Consider the following 15,635-nt stretch of genomic DNA (forward strand, 5'->3'; position numbering starts at 1 on the left):
TTTTACAAAGTTGGTTAATTTTATTAACCAAAAATGATTGCAATTTAGTGTACATTACAATGAAAAAAAATGTAACTTGTTACCTTTAACCGTTTTGCGCACAGCGTGATTTGAATATAATTATAAATGAAATTTCGTTTTTGCGCTATCATATATCGCATTATTTATATATGATAATGATAATGTTTTTCATTTTTGATGGTTGCATACTAAACTTCAGCCAATGACAAAAAAGGAGCCAAAAATGAACTCTTAATCTTGAAAACTAAGCGCGCTGTGATTTTTTGAAAAAAATATTTTTTCTGCTTCCGCGCTCACTCTGAAACACCTCTGGCACACGGGAGACATTTTTTTTTTAGCGCTTTGGCGTTTAAGGGTTAATTACAAATGATCCTTTCCTCATCATCATTAGTTCTTTTGCTTGTTTTATGTCTTCAGTGTTAGAAACACTGAAAAACTGTCAAATTGTTCACCCTCTCCAACCTGGTAAAAGGAAGATATGACAACATTTCTACCACATCTACACAATCTCAACTTACTTAGGTCAAGGTTTAAGAATCAAATCTGGGAAAAGTGGCAACATCTAAAACGTACTCCGTACATGTTTGTGGTCTATTTGATTTTACCATAGGACTAACCTAAGTGGTGTTGATGTGCTAATGATTACGAACTTTCTTCAGTTTGCAGTGCTATGTACCTACACTAGTATTGTGCCTATAGTCAAACATTGGTGAAAAAAGGAACTGGAAACCAGCAACCATAAAAGCCTTTGTAAATTAACCCTCTTACGCCGAAGCCCTAAAAATCAAAACCTCTCCTGTATGCCGGCGCCGGTTTGGAGTGAGCGCGAAAGCGGAAAAAATAATTTTTTCAAAAAATCACAGCGCACTTAGTTTTGAAGATTAAGAGTTCATTTTTGGCTCATTTTTTTTTCATTGCCTGAAGTTTAGTATGCAATCATCAGAAATGAAAAATAATATCATTATCATATGTAAATAATGCGATATATGGTAGCGAAAAAAAAAATTCATAGATAATTGTATTCAAATCACGCTGTACAAAAAATGGTCAAAGCTAACGAGTTACTTTTTTTTCGTTGTATTGTACACTAAATTGCAATTCTTTTGATATATAATACATAGTAAAACAATAAAAGCAACACCGGAAAAATATTATCACAAAATGATGTACGAATTCGTAACGCGCGGACGTAAAAAAATGTTATTTTCAAAAATTCACCGTAATTCTAAATATTGCTCTAGAGACTTCCAATTTGTTTCAAAATTAAGAAAAATGATTGAATATTACGATACTGTAAGAGTTTTAGATTAGAATTGCAGATTTCGACCATTTCGGACGAGTTAAATTTGACCGAATGTCGAAATTTTTATATTTATTTTTTTATATGCACATATTTCGGAGATGGAAAAAGCTACAACCTTCAATTATTTTTTATTGTATTCTTCATGAATTTTCGCACATTTTGATATATGAAACTCTATAAAAAGGCTAATATGAAATGGAGCAAATATTAGGATAATGCGATGTACGTATTTCGGAGACTTGCGGCCGCGAATCGGCGCGCGGAGTGAAGGTAAATATATTTTTCAAAAATTCACCATAAATCACAATATTGTTTTAGAGACTTCAAATTTGTTTCAAAATGAAGAAAAATGACGGAATATTACTAGGCCGTAAGAGTTTTAGCTTACAATTGTGTTTTTCAACTATTTCGGTAGAGTCAAATTTGACCGAACGTGGTTTTTTTTCTATTTATCGTGATTTATATGCAAATATTTCGATAAAAGAGAAAAGCTACAACCTTCAATCCTTTTTAGTTGTATTCTACATGAAATTGCGCACATTTTCATATATAAAACTTTATGTAACAGCTAATTTTAAATGGTGCAAACATTTCGACAATCGCACAAAAAAATTCTGATTTTTTTGGAAGAGTTACCGCGCGAATGTAAGGAACATTTTTTTTTTTTTTTCATAAATTTACCATAAATCGAAATATTGTGCTAGAGACTTCCAAGTCGTTGCAAAATGAAGATAAATGATTGAATATTACTAGAATATAAGAGTTTTAGCTTACAATTGCGTTTTTCGACCATTTCGGTAGAGTCAAAGTTGACCGAAAGTTGAAATTTTTGCACTTAACGTTATTTTATATGAAAATATTTCGAAAACTGATAAAAGCTACAACCATGGGTTGTTTATTGTTGTATTGTGCATGAAATTGCGCACATTTCCATTTATAAAACTTTATGTAACGGTAAATTTAAAAGGGTGCAAACATTAGGACAATTGCACGAAAAAATGTATCGGAAGAGTTATCGCACGAACGTAAGGAAAAAGTTTTTTCTGAAATTCACCATAAATCAAAATATTGTGCTAGAGACGTCCAATTTGTTGCAAAATGAAGGCAAATGATTGAATATTACTATAATATAAGGAATTTTTAGCTTACAATTGCGTTTTCTCGACCATTTGCTGTAGAGTCAAAGTTGAACCGAAGGTTGAAATTTTGGCACTTATCGTTATTTATATGGAAATATTTCAAAACTGATAAAAGCTACAATCATGATTATTTTTCTTGTTGTATTTTACATGAAATTGCGCACATTTTCATATATAATACTTCATGTAAAGGATAATTTAAAATGGTGCAAAAATTATGTCAAAGTGACGAAATAATTTCCGAGATGTGTCACTGATACTTTTTAGTGCGATAAGAAAGAAATTCGCGCTTGCGCGCCTGCGTAGCGATTGTAAACAAAACAATGCCTTGATCCGTGAACTCCCAGCATCCCCCAAGGCGCGTGATACAAAAGTTTTCGGCTGGTAGGCCTTATAAGTATTTTTTCCCGAGAATTTTTAAAAAGAAAAAAACTTTTTTGAGCCGACGTATGATACGTCCAATCGGCATACGGGAGACATTTTGACTCGACGTTTAATACGTCCAATCGGCGTAAGAGGGTTAATGGGGCTATGGTAAATAGATATGTTTTATGATCTAAAAGCTTAGTACCAAAGAAAATTAGAGACTAGCCTAAATAGTTAAAAAAGAATAAATGCAAAGGATGCCGGGTTTGCAATAGTAGTGGAAGTATTTGTACAGTAGTAGTGGTATAGCTTACCCTTCACATTCACAGTTGTATTTTCATCAGTTGATAATTAGTTGTACAGTAGTGCCTCAGGTTACGAAATTAATCTGTTCTGAAGTGGCCTTCGCAACCTGATTTTTTTTTGTCTCGAGAACTACGTTTTACATATAAATTGCCTAATTCGTTCCAAGCCTTACAAAAATACCACAGTAAATTTTATAACAAAGCTAAATTGACCAATAAACAATGAAATACAACAATTTGGACCATTCAATACTTAACCTAACCGTTACTGTATTTGTAAATAAAGTTTATTAGAGTACAGGGTACAAGAAATACTGTGTGTACATGTACATGTATGTAGTAAAATGTGGAACCTTACCTTTCAAGTGAGGTGATGTCCGAAAGTGGCAACAGAGGGGGACGACGAACGGCAGAAAACATGAACACTTAACTTTACGAAACACATTAAAAAATGGCAGAAAACATTAACACTAAACTTTACGAAACACATTATCAAGTGGCAGAAAACATTAACACTTCTTGATTATCTCCATCTTCGTCTCCATAGAAAACATCCTCTTCTTTCCGTGAACTTCATCAACATTCTTGGGACCCATAGCTAATAACGTAAGTAATTTAGCTCACACATAACACGATAAAGTACCTTACAGTACAACAAAAGCGAAATCACTAACGAATTTACGTTAACAAACGAAATATATGTGAACGAACGAATTCCAGGAGTATACAATAACGTTGCCGCAACGAAATGGTCAAGGAACGCCTTTACATAGAGGCATGATGGGATAGATGATGACCAATAGGAGAACAGATTCTTACGGAAGTGACTAGCATCAGGAACCAATGGGAGAGCGGGAGGATGGTGGCGAGTCTACTGAGTTGGCGGCGCGCCAGTTTTAAAATTGTTCTCGGCGGCACGGGCGAATCTCAGACTTTACCCTTTCACAACCTGAATTATTTTCGTACGCAGAAGCAAAAAAATCTTCGTCTTTGCTTTCGTAACCTGAATTTTTTGTACGTAGAGACTTTTGTATGTAGAGGTTCCACTGTACTAATATAATTTCACTTGATCATGAAGCTATCCCCTATTCTAAAGTAATCATTTTATAAAGTTCAAATGTTGCACTTAGGCATGTGTTTTTAAAGCTTATAGCATAAAAGAGAAATAAGATACAGTAGTATCTCGAGATACGAAAGGCTCAACTTACAAAAAACTCGAGATACGAAAGCCAATACGAAAAATTTAACGGCTCTACATACGAAAAGTTTTCAAGATACGAAAGTTTTCTGAAAGTCCGAGAGTCGCCCGAACCACCGATAACAATTTTGAAACTCGCGCGCCGCCAACTTAGTAGACTCGCCACCATCCTCCTGCTCTCCCATTGGTTCCTGATGCTAGTCACCGCCATGAGATCCTTCTCTCCTATTGGACAGCATCCCTCCCATCATGCATCTATGTACGTATATGTGGTGGCGTGCCTACCTCGTCCACTTCGTATCAGCATCGTTATCGTACGCACACGGTATTCGTTCGGTCTAACGATTTCATTTAGTAACATAAATTCGTTAGTGATTTCGTTGCAGTATATGTACTTTATCGTGTGCGAAAACTTTTTTGTACTTATACGTAAATTACGTACAAGATAACGTAGTCATGGGTCCCAAGAAAGTTGAAATTCACAAAAAGAAGCGAATGCTCTCTTTGGAGACAAAGATGGAGATTATCAAGAAGTATGAAGCTGGTATGCGATAGAGTGTGATCGCCAAGGAATACGGCCGAAATCCGTCGACAATAGGCACCATCCTTAAACAGAAGGATGCCATCAAAGCAGCTACACCGTCCAAGGGCATCACTATTTTGTCCAGCAAGAGGACGACGAGATGGAACGGCTGCTTCTTGTCTGGATAAAAGACAAAGAAATCGCTGGCGATACGGTAACGGAGACGGCAATCTCCCACAAGGCCAGCGCTATTTTTGGCGATTTGATTGCGCAGGCGGAAGACGATGGAAGGGAAGGGACATCAACCCAAACCCCAGAGTTCAAGGCTTCGCATGGCTGGTTCGAGAAATTTCGTAAACGAACTGGCATCCATTCGGTGGTGCGGCATGGTGAGGCTGCCAGCTCAGACACGAAAGCGGCTGAAGCATTTAGAAAGACTTTTGACGAGATGATGACCAAGGAAGGCTACAGTTCTCAGCAAGTTTTCAACTGTGATGAGACTGGCCTTTTTTGGAAAAAAATGCCTTGTCGGACGTACATCACCGAGGAAGAGAAAAAGCTACCCGGGCATAAGCCTATGAAAGACAGGCTTATGCTCGCACTTTGTTAGAACGCCAGTGGGGATTGCAAGGTGAAGCCCCTACTGGTGTATCATTCCGAGACTCCTCGAGCCTTCAAGGACCACAAAGTGCTTAAGGAGAAGCTTCCAGTGATGTGGAGGGCTAATGCAAAAGCCTGGGTAATGAGGCTTTTGTTCACCGAGTGGGTAAATCTGTGTTTCGGCCCAACAGTGAAGAAATTTTTGGAAGAGAAGTGCCTCCCCCTGAAATGTCTGCTGGTGTTGGACAATGCCCCTCCCCACCCTCCTGGCCTCGAGGAAGATATCCTAGAGGAGTATTCCTTCGTCAAGATTCTTTTTCTTTGCCCAACACCACCCCTCTCCTTCAGCCCATGGACCAGCAAGTGATAGCGAACTTTAAGAAGCTGTACACGAAACATCTTTTCAAGAGATGTTTCGACATCACCGATACCACAAACCTCACCTTGCGTGAATTTTGGAAGGAGCATTTCGACATCGTCATTTGCATTAGACTCATTGACCAAGCTTGGCAGGAGGTTTCAAGGCGAATCTTGAATTCCTCGTGGAGGAAACTCTGACCTGATGCCGTATCCGCCAGAGACTTCGAGGGATTCGACGTGGGCGAAGCTGGTGCTGCAGAGTCAGTAACAGTTGATGATCCCGAAACTGTTTCCCAACCAGATCTTGATGAGATCGTTGCACTCAGCAAGTTCTTGGGGCTGGTCGTCGACGAGGACGGCATCAACGACCTTCTCGAGGAGCACCAAGAGGAGCTTACGACAGATGACCTGAAGGAGTTGGAGGCCATGCAACATAACGTTGTTCAAGAGGAGTTCTCTAGCAGCGGCAAGGAAGAGGAGGAGGACCTGTGACAACGGCAGAAATTAAGGATGTTCTAGCCGCTTTTCATAAAGTGCAATCATTTATAGAAAAGAGACACCCCGAAAAGGCTCACACAGGTCGTATGCTTGCGCAGTTAGATGACGTTTGCCTGAGTCGTTTCAGGAACATTGTGGAAAGCAGGCAGAAGCAATCTTCTTTGGATTGTTATTTTTTAAAGAGGCCTTTAGCATTAGCAGGAGTAAGCAAAAAGGAAGAACCAAGTGATAAAAAAACAGAAAGTTGAAAGCAAAAAGGAAGAACCAAGTGATGAAAAACAAAGTTGAAAGCAAAAAGGAAGAACCAAGTGATAAACAGAAAGTTGAAAGTGGTGATGAAGTTGAAAATCTGTGTATAAAAAAAAAAAAAAAAAAAATGTAAAAGTAAAAAAAAAACTAAAAAAAAAAAACAAAAAAAAAAGTAAAAAATCAAAAAAAGAAATAAAAAATTTTTAATTTTAGTTTTTTGTAAAGTTAAGTGTTACAGTTTTGTTAATGTGTTTCGTAAATTTTAGTTTATGTATGTTTTCCTTACATTTTTTTGTTTTCGTAAAGTTAAGTGTACGTACATACGTACTTATCTGCCGTTTGTCCTCCTCCTCCTCTGCCGCCACTTTCGGAGATAGCCTCACTCGAAAAGTAAGCTTCCACATTTTACGTACAGTATTTCTTGTATACCATGTACACTAATACACTTTATTTAAGGTTAATTTGCATTTTGTTATTAAGTTAGGTATTGAATGGTCCAAATTGTTGTAGTATTTCACTGTTTATAGGTCAATTTAGCTTTATTATGAAATTTACTGGGGTGTTTTTGGAGGGCTTGGAACGGATTAGCCATTTTACATGTAAAATGCGGTCCAAGATATGAAAACCTTGTGATACGAAGGGCGCCTCGGAACGGATTAATTTCTTATCTCGAGGTACAGTGGAACCTCGACATACGAAAGTCCCAACTTACGAAAAATTCAAGTTACAAAAAGCATAGCCGAAGATTATTTTGCCTCTGCATACGAAAATAATTCAGGTTACGAAAGGGTGTTACTGTAAAGTCCCAAGATTCGCCCGGACCACCGAGAACAATGTTAAAACTTCTGCGCCGCCAACTGAGTAGAGTCGCCACCATCCTCCCGCTCTCCTATTGGTTCCTGATGCTAGTCGCCGCCATAAGGTCCTGCTTTCCTATTGGTATGCATCATGCCTCTATGTAAAGGCATTCCTTGACCATTTTTTTGCGGCAGCGTTATGGTAAACACCTGAATTCGTTCTTTCACATATAAGTATTTCGTTTGTTAACGTAATTTCGTGTTAGTGATTTCACTTTCTTTGTACTGTAAGTTACTTTATCGTGTTGTGTGTGAACTTAATTACTTACATTATTAGCCATGGGTCCCAAGAATGTTGCTGAAGTTCACGGAAAGAAGAGGATGCTTTCTATGGAGAACGAAGATGGAGATAATCAAGTGTTAATGTTTTCTGCCATTTGTTAATGTGTTTTGTAAAGTTTAGTGTTAATGTTTTCTGCCATTTTTTAATGTGTTTTGTAAAGTTAAGTGTTCATGTTTTCTGCCATTTGTCCTCCTCCTCTGTCGCTCCTTTCGGAGATCGCCTCACTCGAAAGGTAAGGTTAGGTTCCACTTTTTACTACATATGTAGGTAAAGTATTTCTTGTGCCATGTACACTAATACACTTTATTTACAGGTATGTACTACAATAAAGGTTATGTTAGGTATTGAATGGTCCAAATTGTTGTATTTCATTGTTTATTGGTTAATTTAGCTTTATTATAAAATTTACTGTGGTGTTTTTGTAGGGCTTGGAACAAATTAGGCAATTTACATGTAAAATGGGGTTCAAGAGACGAAAAATTCGGGTTACAAAGGCCGCTTTGCAACGGATTAATTTCGTATCCTGAGGTACTACTGTACTACTGTAATATTCGAGTGCCAACATGCAGAATTTCAACACAAATAATAAAAAAAGTCCTCCCCACCCCAATTATTTTCAGTATCAGGGATAAAATTAGTTTGTCTATACCATGAGGTAGCTTAATGCAGTGACCCATGATTATTTTATTTTTAGCCAAAGTTGTTATGCAATTAAAGCACAAAAGCATTGAAAATGGTGAAGTATCAACACAATGTGGGCAGTTTGATTTGCCCAGTGGTTGCTTTGTTTAGACAAGTATTGTAGATAATTTTTTTTGCAGTAGAATGCAGTTTAATTTTTTTTAGAGTTATATACATCAGTCCAATATACCCAGGAAAAGTGTAAGCTAAAGCATTGATGTCATAGTTTTAGGTTTGATGTATTTGCCTTTCATTGCAGCTAATGTAGCTTCTTATCACAAAACTTGGTAACTCCAGAAACCGGGGATTAGGGTTTTTAACTTTTATAGTATTGTTGAAAGTGAAATAGTTTAGCAAACTCTGGTATATGCTGTAAATGGATTCCTTGACCTCTGGATGATGGGAATGATGTATTTATCCTTTGGTTTTGTGAACTGATTATTTTTTTTTAAACATTTAATTTCAATCTTAACCCCCTGTTATTTTAATAACCTCTTTAAAGATTAGCAGAATTATGTGCCAGATATTTGTAAAGCTTCATAAGTACAGTGAGGGAATCCAGAATAACCTCCCCCCCCCCTTGTTTTTAATAAAGTATAAAATAAACAAGCAAAATTAATTTTTCTGTTGCAGTTTAATGACATCGAGCTTGAAACAGCCAGTGATGATCAAGCAGCTGTTCAGACTGAGATTAAATCATGTATAATTAATGCTGACTCTGTGAAAGCCATATTTAGAAAGGTAAGTAAAATGACTGGTAATTTAGTATTCATTATTGTCTCGTCATATGTTGTAGTGGAGTAGTATACTTGGACACATTTTGGAGACTTACTGAATCACTGTTTTTGCATTTATATGATTGATATTAACGTAATCGTATAGAACTCAATGTGGATCTTTGATGAACATCAACATGTTTTAAATTCTCGTGATGCACTTGCCACTGTCATCAATATAGATCTTGTGGTGTGATGCATTAACATCACTAGCTCAGTACATATTTATGGTACCTTCTTGCTTTTTTAATACCCAATAAATTGCTTGTCTTTATGTGTTGTCAATGCATTCTCAAGAGCCACAAATATATGCATATGAACATCCTCTTCACATGCTATTCACATGCTACTTTTCCTGTAGTTTCTTCATTTAGAAGACTATGCTCTTGATTTCTTGAGAGTGAAACCAGTCTGAGAGTTTTTAATTTGAAAAACGATCATCCTTTTCTTAGACTTTTAGAGCCAAATTCATAGAAAAAGGAGACTGAGTAGTTTCTGTCAATATATTTACAGGTAATTTTTAAACTTATTTTTATAGGGATTCTTTTTAAGTTTAAGCAATTCAGTTGTTAATTGTACATAATAGATTTTAAGTAATTAACTTTTTTATTTTCATAGTTGCAGGCAGATGAAAGAAAAGATTCATTGCCGATCAGCTGTGCAAGGTTTGTAATTTTGCCAATTTGTTTATCTAAAAAGGGTCAAAAATAAAGTTTTGTAGTTTTCTAGCCTTCCGACTACCTTTTCAAAGTATTTACTGAAATGTCTGATATATTTGTATTGGTGGTACAGTGTAGGTGGCAGTTCCTCCCTTCAGTGATTATGAAAACTAATGGCATGTTTTATAAAATTTTATGATAGAGATTCAAGGAATTGTATGAAACACTTTATTTCACATAAGGGACTTACCAAACAATTACACTAGCTGTACGCTTTCTTACCTGGCAGTCGAAAATTCAAATTCCTGGCGGCGGTAGCAGCACTGCCATTGTTTGTGTAGGTGATACAGATCCTGCCCACTTTCGGGAATACCTGGTACTGCTGAGCTTAAGACTTCAATTCGTTTTCTGCCGGCCACGGGGTAACACCGGTAGTTTGTTGTTGCAGTCGACTTTCGTCGCCATTGTGGATTTTTTCTTTTTGGTGATGTACAATTTCTTGGTTGGCTTTTTAGCTTTATCAGTTAGCTGCCTAGTTATTAACCCTTAAACGCCAAAGCGGTAAAAAAAAAAAAAATGTCTCCCGTGTACCGGAGGTGTTTCAGAGTGAGCGCGGAAGCGGAAAAAATATTTTTTTCAAAAAATCACAGTGCGCTTAGTTTTCAAGATTAAGAGTTCATTTTTGGCTCCTTTTTTGCCATTGCATGAAGTTTAGTATGCAACCATCAGAAATGAAAAAAATTATCATTATCATATATAATAAGCGGATATATGATAGCGCAAAAACTAAATTTCATATTTAATTGTATTCAAATCGCGCTGTGTGCAAAACGGTTAAAGGTAACAAGTTACTTTTTGTTTCGTCGTAATGTACACTAAATTGCAATCATTTTGGTATATAACACATTGTACAAAAAATAAAAGCAACACAGAGAAAATATTATCACAAAATAATGCATGAATTCGTAACGCGCGGACGTAAACAAATATTTTTTTCAAAAATTCACCTTAAATCTAAATATTGTCCTAGAGACTTCCAATTTATTTAAAAATGAAGACAAATGATTGAATATTACTATACTGTAAGAATATTAGCTTACAAATGCAGTTTTCGACCATATCTGACGACTTAAAGTTGACCGAATGTCGAATTTTTTTTATATATATTTTTTTATATGCAATTATTTCGGAAATAAGAAAAGCTACAACCTTCAAATATTTTTCGTTTTATTCTACATGAAATTGCACACATTTTCATATATAAAACTCTATGAAATGCCTAATATGAAATGGAGCAAATATTTCCAAGGAATGGGATGTACGGCCCTTTTGTTTCGGAGATTTGGGGCGGGGAGAATCCAGCGCGCGCGGAAGGGTCAAGGAAAAGTTTTTTGTTTTTTTTTTTTTTTTAAATTCACCATTAATCTATATATTGTGCTAGAGACTTCGAATTTGTTTCAAGATGAAGATAAATGACTGAATATTACTAGACTGTAAGAGTTTTAGCTTACAATTGCGTTTTTCGACCATTTCGGTAGAGTTAAAGTTGACCGAACGTGGTTTTTTTTTCTATTTATCGTGATTTATTTGCAAATATGTCAAAAATGAGAAAAGCTACAACCTTCAATTATTTGTTGTTGTATTCTACATGAAATTGCGCACATTTTCATATATAAAACTTTATGTAACGGCAAATTTAAAATGGTGCAAACATTACCACAATCGCACGTATGATTTTTTCGGAAGAGTTACCGCGCGGACATAAAGAAAATGTTATTTTTTTCATAAATTCATCATAAATCGAAATATTGTGCTAGAGACTTCCAATTTGTTGCAAAATGAAGGTAAATGCTTGCATATTAATAGAATATAAGAGTTTTAGCTTACAATTGCATTTTTCGACCATATCGGTAGAGTCAAAGTTGACCAAAGGTTGAAAATTTGTCACTTATCATTTTTTATATGAAAATATTTCAAAATTGATAAAAGCTACAACCATGGGTTGTTTTTAGTTGTATTGTGCATGAAATTGCGCACATTTTTATATATAAAACTTTATGTAACGGCTAATTTAAAATGGTGCAAACATTACCGCAATCGCATGTATGATTTTTTTCGGAAGAGTTACCGCGCGGACGTAAGGAAAAAGTTTTTTCATAAATTCACCATAAATCAAAATATTGTGCTAGAGACTTCCAGTTAGTTGCAAAATTAAGGTAAATGATTGAATATTACTAAAATATAAGAGTTTTAGCTTACAATTGCGTTTTTCGACCATTTCAGTGGAGTCAAATTTGACCGAAGGTTGAAATTTTGGCACTTATCGTTATTTATATGAAAATATCTCAAAACTGATAAAAGCTACAATCATGAGTATTTATTTTGTTGTATTCTACATAAAAATGCGCACATTTTCATATATAATACTCCATGTAACGGCTAATTTAAAATGGTACAAAAATTATGTCAAAGTGACGAAATAATTTCCGAGATGTGTCACAGATACTTTTTAGTGCGGCAAGAAAGAAATTCGCTCTTGCGCGCCTGCGTAACGATTGTAAACAAAACAACACCTTGATCCGTGAACTCCCAGCATCCCCCAAGGCGCGTGATTCAAGAGTTTTCGGCTGGTAGGCCTAAAAGTATTTTTCCGCGAATTTTTTAAAAAACTTTTGTATGTCGACATAAAATACGTCCAGTCGGCACCCGAGAGACAAAAAATGTCGACGTAAAATACGTCCAGTCGGCAGTAAAGGGTTAACTAAGTTATTACAAAGATGTCTGATGCTAGTTCTTCTTTAGTTAGGTTTTGCAGCAGTGGCTGCAAAACTAGATTAGCTAAAATATGTTACTATCTGCACTCCAAATGTGTTAAATGTAGGGGTCAGTGCTGTAGCTAGGAATTAACTTGTGATGAGTGCCGTAGTTTAGATGAACAAGGTTGGAAAATTTTCAAGCTCATTTGGATAAGATGGACAAAGATAGGAAAAGGAAAGCAGCTCTTAGAGCGGGTAGTAAAACTAAAGTAGAGACAACTCCCTTGCCTTTAGAGGCAAACAAACCGTCACTATCTTCTCCGCTTTTATCGAATATTTCACCTATTGTTAGTCCTCCAACTTCAGTACCAATTACTCCAGACCAGGTATCCCATGTTTCCGATCCCAACACCATTTCCTTGTTAGAGTCCAAGATGGAGAAGAAATTTGAGTTCTTGGCGAAATCCGTTATGGATTTGGGTATGTCGTTTCGTGCGTTCTTAGAGAAGTCAAGTGAAAAGGCCAGTGTTAGGCCAAGTGTCAGTGTCGTGTCCGAGGAGGCGGCTGTCCGTTCCCCCTGTTCTCCTAGACGAAGGTCCCTGTCCTGCTCCCCAGCTCCCGGGAGAAGACATACCGGAGGTTGAAGGGAGACTAGGGGAGTTTGCCCATGGTCAGTCGCCGACTCCGTTGACGTAGTCGACTCGCGAGTGCCCAGGAAACGCCGCTGTAAAGGCGTAAATATCAGTGACGCGCAGTTGTCGTCCGACTCGGAAGTGCTGTCGCCTGTGTCGAGGCGAAAAGTGTGGAGTGATTTAGTGTTGCGTCCTTTGAAGGGACATGCCCAGCGTACGAGAGGGATGTCGCCGCCTGTTAAGAAATCCAAGGAGCACTAGAGTCCACAACCTTCCTGCAGTTTCGCGCCGGACCAGTTTTTCCGGGGAAGATCGTCAGTCCTCTTCGGACGGAGTCAGACTCTCCCGTGCGTTACAGCGCTTGCGCACTTGCGAGACTGACTCGCTGCGTTGTGTATCGATATGAATTTCGACTCGATCGCCTCACTCATCTCGAGCTGTTTCGACTCGTTCGCCTCGAGCTGCTTCAACTCGTTCGCCTCATACATCTCGTGTTTTGACTCCCAGTCGTTTGTTTTCGAATAGGAGCCGTACGACAGCCACGACTTCGTCTTCCCCTAAGGATGATTCGAAGGCCAAACCCTTGCTAGAGGATTCCGCTTTGGGTCCCTTTAACATCAACTTCAAGAACTGATCGTCTTTTTGAAGAAGACAACGAGCCAGACGGAAGAGGAAGACGGGGTATCGGCCGTCCTGTCGGGGATGGAAACTCAAGACCAGGATTCGAAGCCCTATTCTGCTTATTCTAGTCTGTTAAGGTTTTTTTTCAGACTTATCTGGACATTTTTGAACCAGCTTCACCTTCTTCACCTCCGTCGATGTTTGTGAAGGATAGGAAATCAGTGCCTTCGGGGTTACTGAAACCAGTTCTTTCTCAGTCCTCGAAGAAAGCACTGAAGGAAGTAGAAGAGTGGCTTGCTAAGAAGAGGGAGTCAGGCAAGGCTTCGTTCACCTTCCCTCCGTCGAACTGCAGAATAAAACCTACTGGTTTTATGCGACAGAAGTTCCTTCTTTGGGAGTTTCTGCCTCCTCCCAAGGAGACTTCTATGGCCTTGTGGACTCTCACAGAAGAGCAGTGTTCTCAGCTGCGAAAGTGTTGTTCTCTTCACCCGAGTTAGATCACCTGGTGAAGAACTTATACAAGTTGATCGAAGTCTTCAGTTTTCTGGATTGGACTATTGCAGCGTTAGCCAGGAAAATTGAAGATTGCCAGTCTCTAGATGAGGATTTTTCTGGCGACTGGCTCAATGTGTTGTCCTGTGCGGACAGGGCAGTGAGAGACGGTTGAGGGGAATTGGCTGCCCTATTCACTATGGGAGTACTAAAGAAGAGAGAACGGTGGTGCTCCTTCACATCTCGAGCAGTAGCCACGAACCAAAAATTGGCTTTGTTGTTCTCCCCCCTGAGTAAATCTCACCTGTTTCCAGAAGAAACCATCAAGCATGTGCTGTTGGACCTCGAGAAAAAGTCCACCAATGATCTTCTTTTTCAGTCAGCAAGAAGTCCTAAGGAACCTCCAGCGACAGGAGCCAAAGCTTCTCCTCTACAAAAGCATCCCTTTCGAGGAGGTAAGTCGAGGTGGCAGCAGAGACCAAGAACTAATCTACGAACCACCTCCAAGTCTACCAAGAAACCTTCCTTTAAGACAGAAGTGATCGGAAGGTCCTTCACACACCCAGGGGGGCAAGACTCCATGACTACTGGGAGGAATGGAGTCGAAGAGGAGCAGAACAGTGGGCAATTCAGGTGCTTCGAGAGGGATATGTGATCCCTTTTATGCAGGATCCACCACTGTCCAATACACCTGTCTCTTTGACAGCATACTCAACAAGGATCAACAAGAGTTTTGGCTTTAGCCAAAGAAGTAGAAGAGCTCATCAACAAAGAGGCCATAGAGGAGGTAACAGACACGAACTACCCAGGGTTTTACAACAGGCTCTTCGTAGTCCCCAAGGCATCAGGGGGATGGAGACCTGTGTTGGACGTAAGCGCTCTGAACCTCTTCGTCCGGAAGACAAAATTCCGAATGGAAACCAGTTGATCGGTAATGTCAACCATCCAACCTGGCGACTGGATGGTATCTCTCAACATGAAGGATGCATACTTCCATGTCCCCATCCATCAGAACTCCAGGAAGTTCCTGAGATTCGTCTTCAAGAAGAGAGTCTAACAGTTCAGAGCCCTCTGCTTCGGTCTGTCAACCGCCTCTCAAGTATTTACTCGGATTCTCGCTCCTCTGGAAAAGTGGCTGCATTTGATGGGGATCAACACAGCTTTTTACTTAGACGACTGGCTCCTGAGAGCCAGATCCAGTCGTCAGTGTGTGAAGGACTTGAAGAAGACATTTACTTTGACACAACAATTGGGTTTCATAGTAAACACTGAGAAGTCCCAATTGATTCCAACTCAGAGGATTCTCTATTTAGGGA

The 15,635-nt window shown here is 38.3% G+C and overlaps 1 protein-coding gene across 1 annotated transcript in view; it reads left to right on the plus strand.

The window, feature by feature from the left end:
• LOC135211173 (uncharacterized) overlaps positions 1–15,635 on the plus strand; it is a 285,675-nt gene that overhangs the window by 83,446 nt on the left and 186,594 nt on the right. Inside the window, exons 6-7 of the mRNA XM_064244376.1 lie at positions 9,017–9,124; positions 9,778–9,824. Coding sequence (XP_064100446.1) covers positions 9,017–9,124; positions 9,778–9,824 — 155 coding nt within the window. The remainder of the gene's footprint in view (positions 1–9,016; positions 9,125–9,777; positions 9,825–15,635) is intronic.

Source organism: Macrobrachium nipponense, chromosome 4 (genome assembly GCF_015104395.2).
Source record: "Macrobrachium nipponense isolate FS-2020 chromosome 4, ASM1510439v2, whole genome shotgun sequence".
NCBI classification, from domain to species: domain Eukaryota; kingdom Metazoa; phylum Arthropoda; class Malacostraca; order Decapoda; family Palaemonidae; genus Macrobrachium; species Macrobrachium nipponense.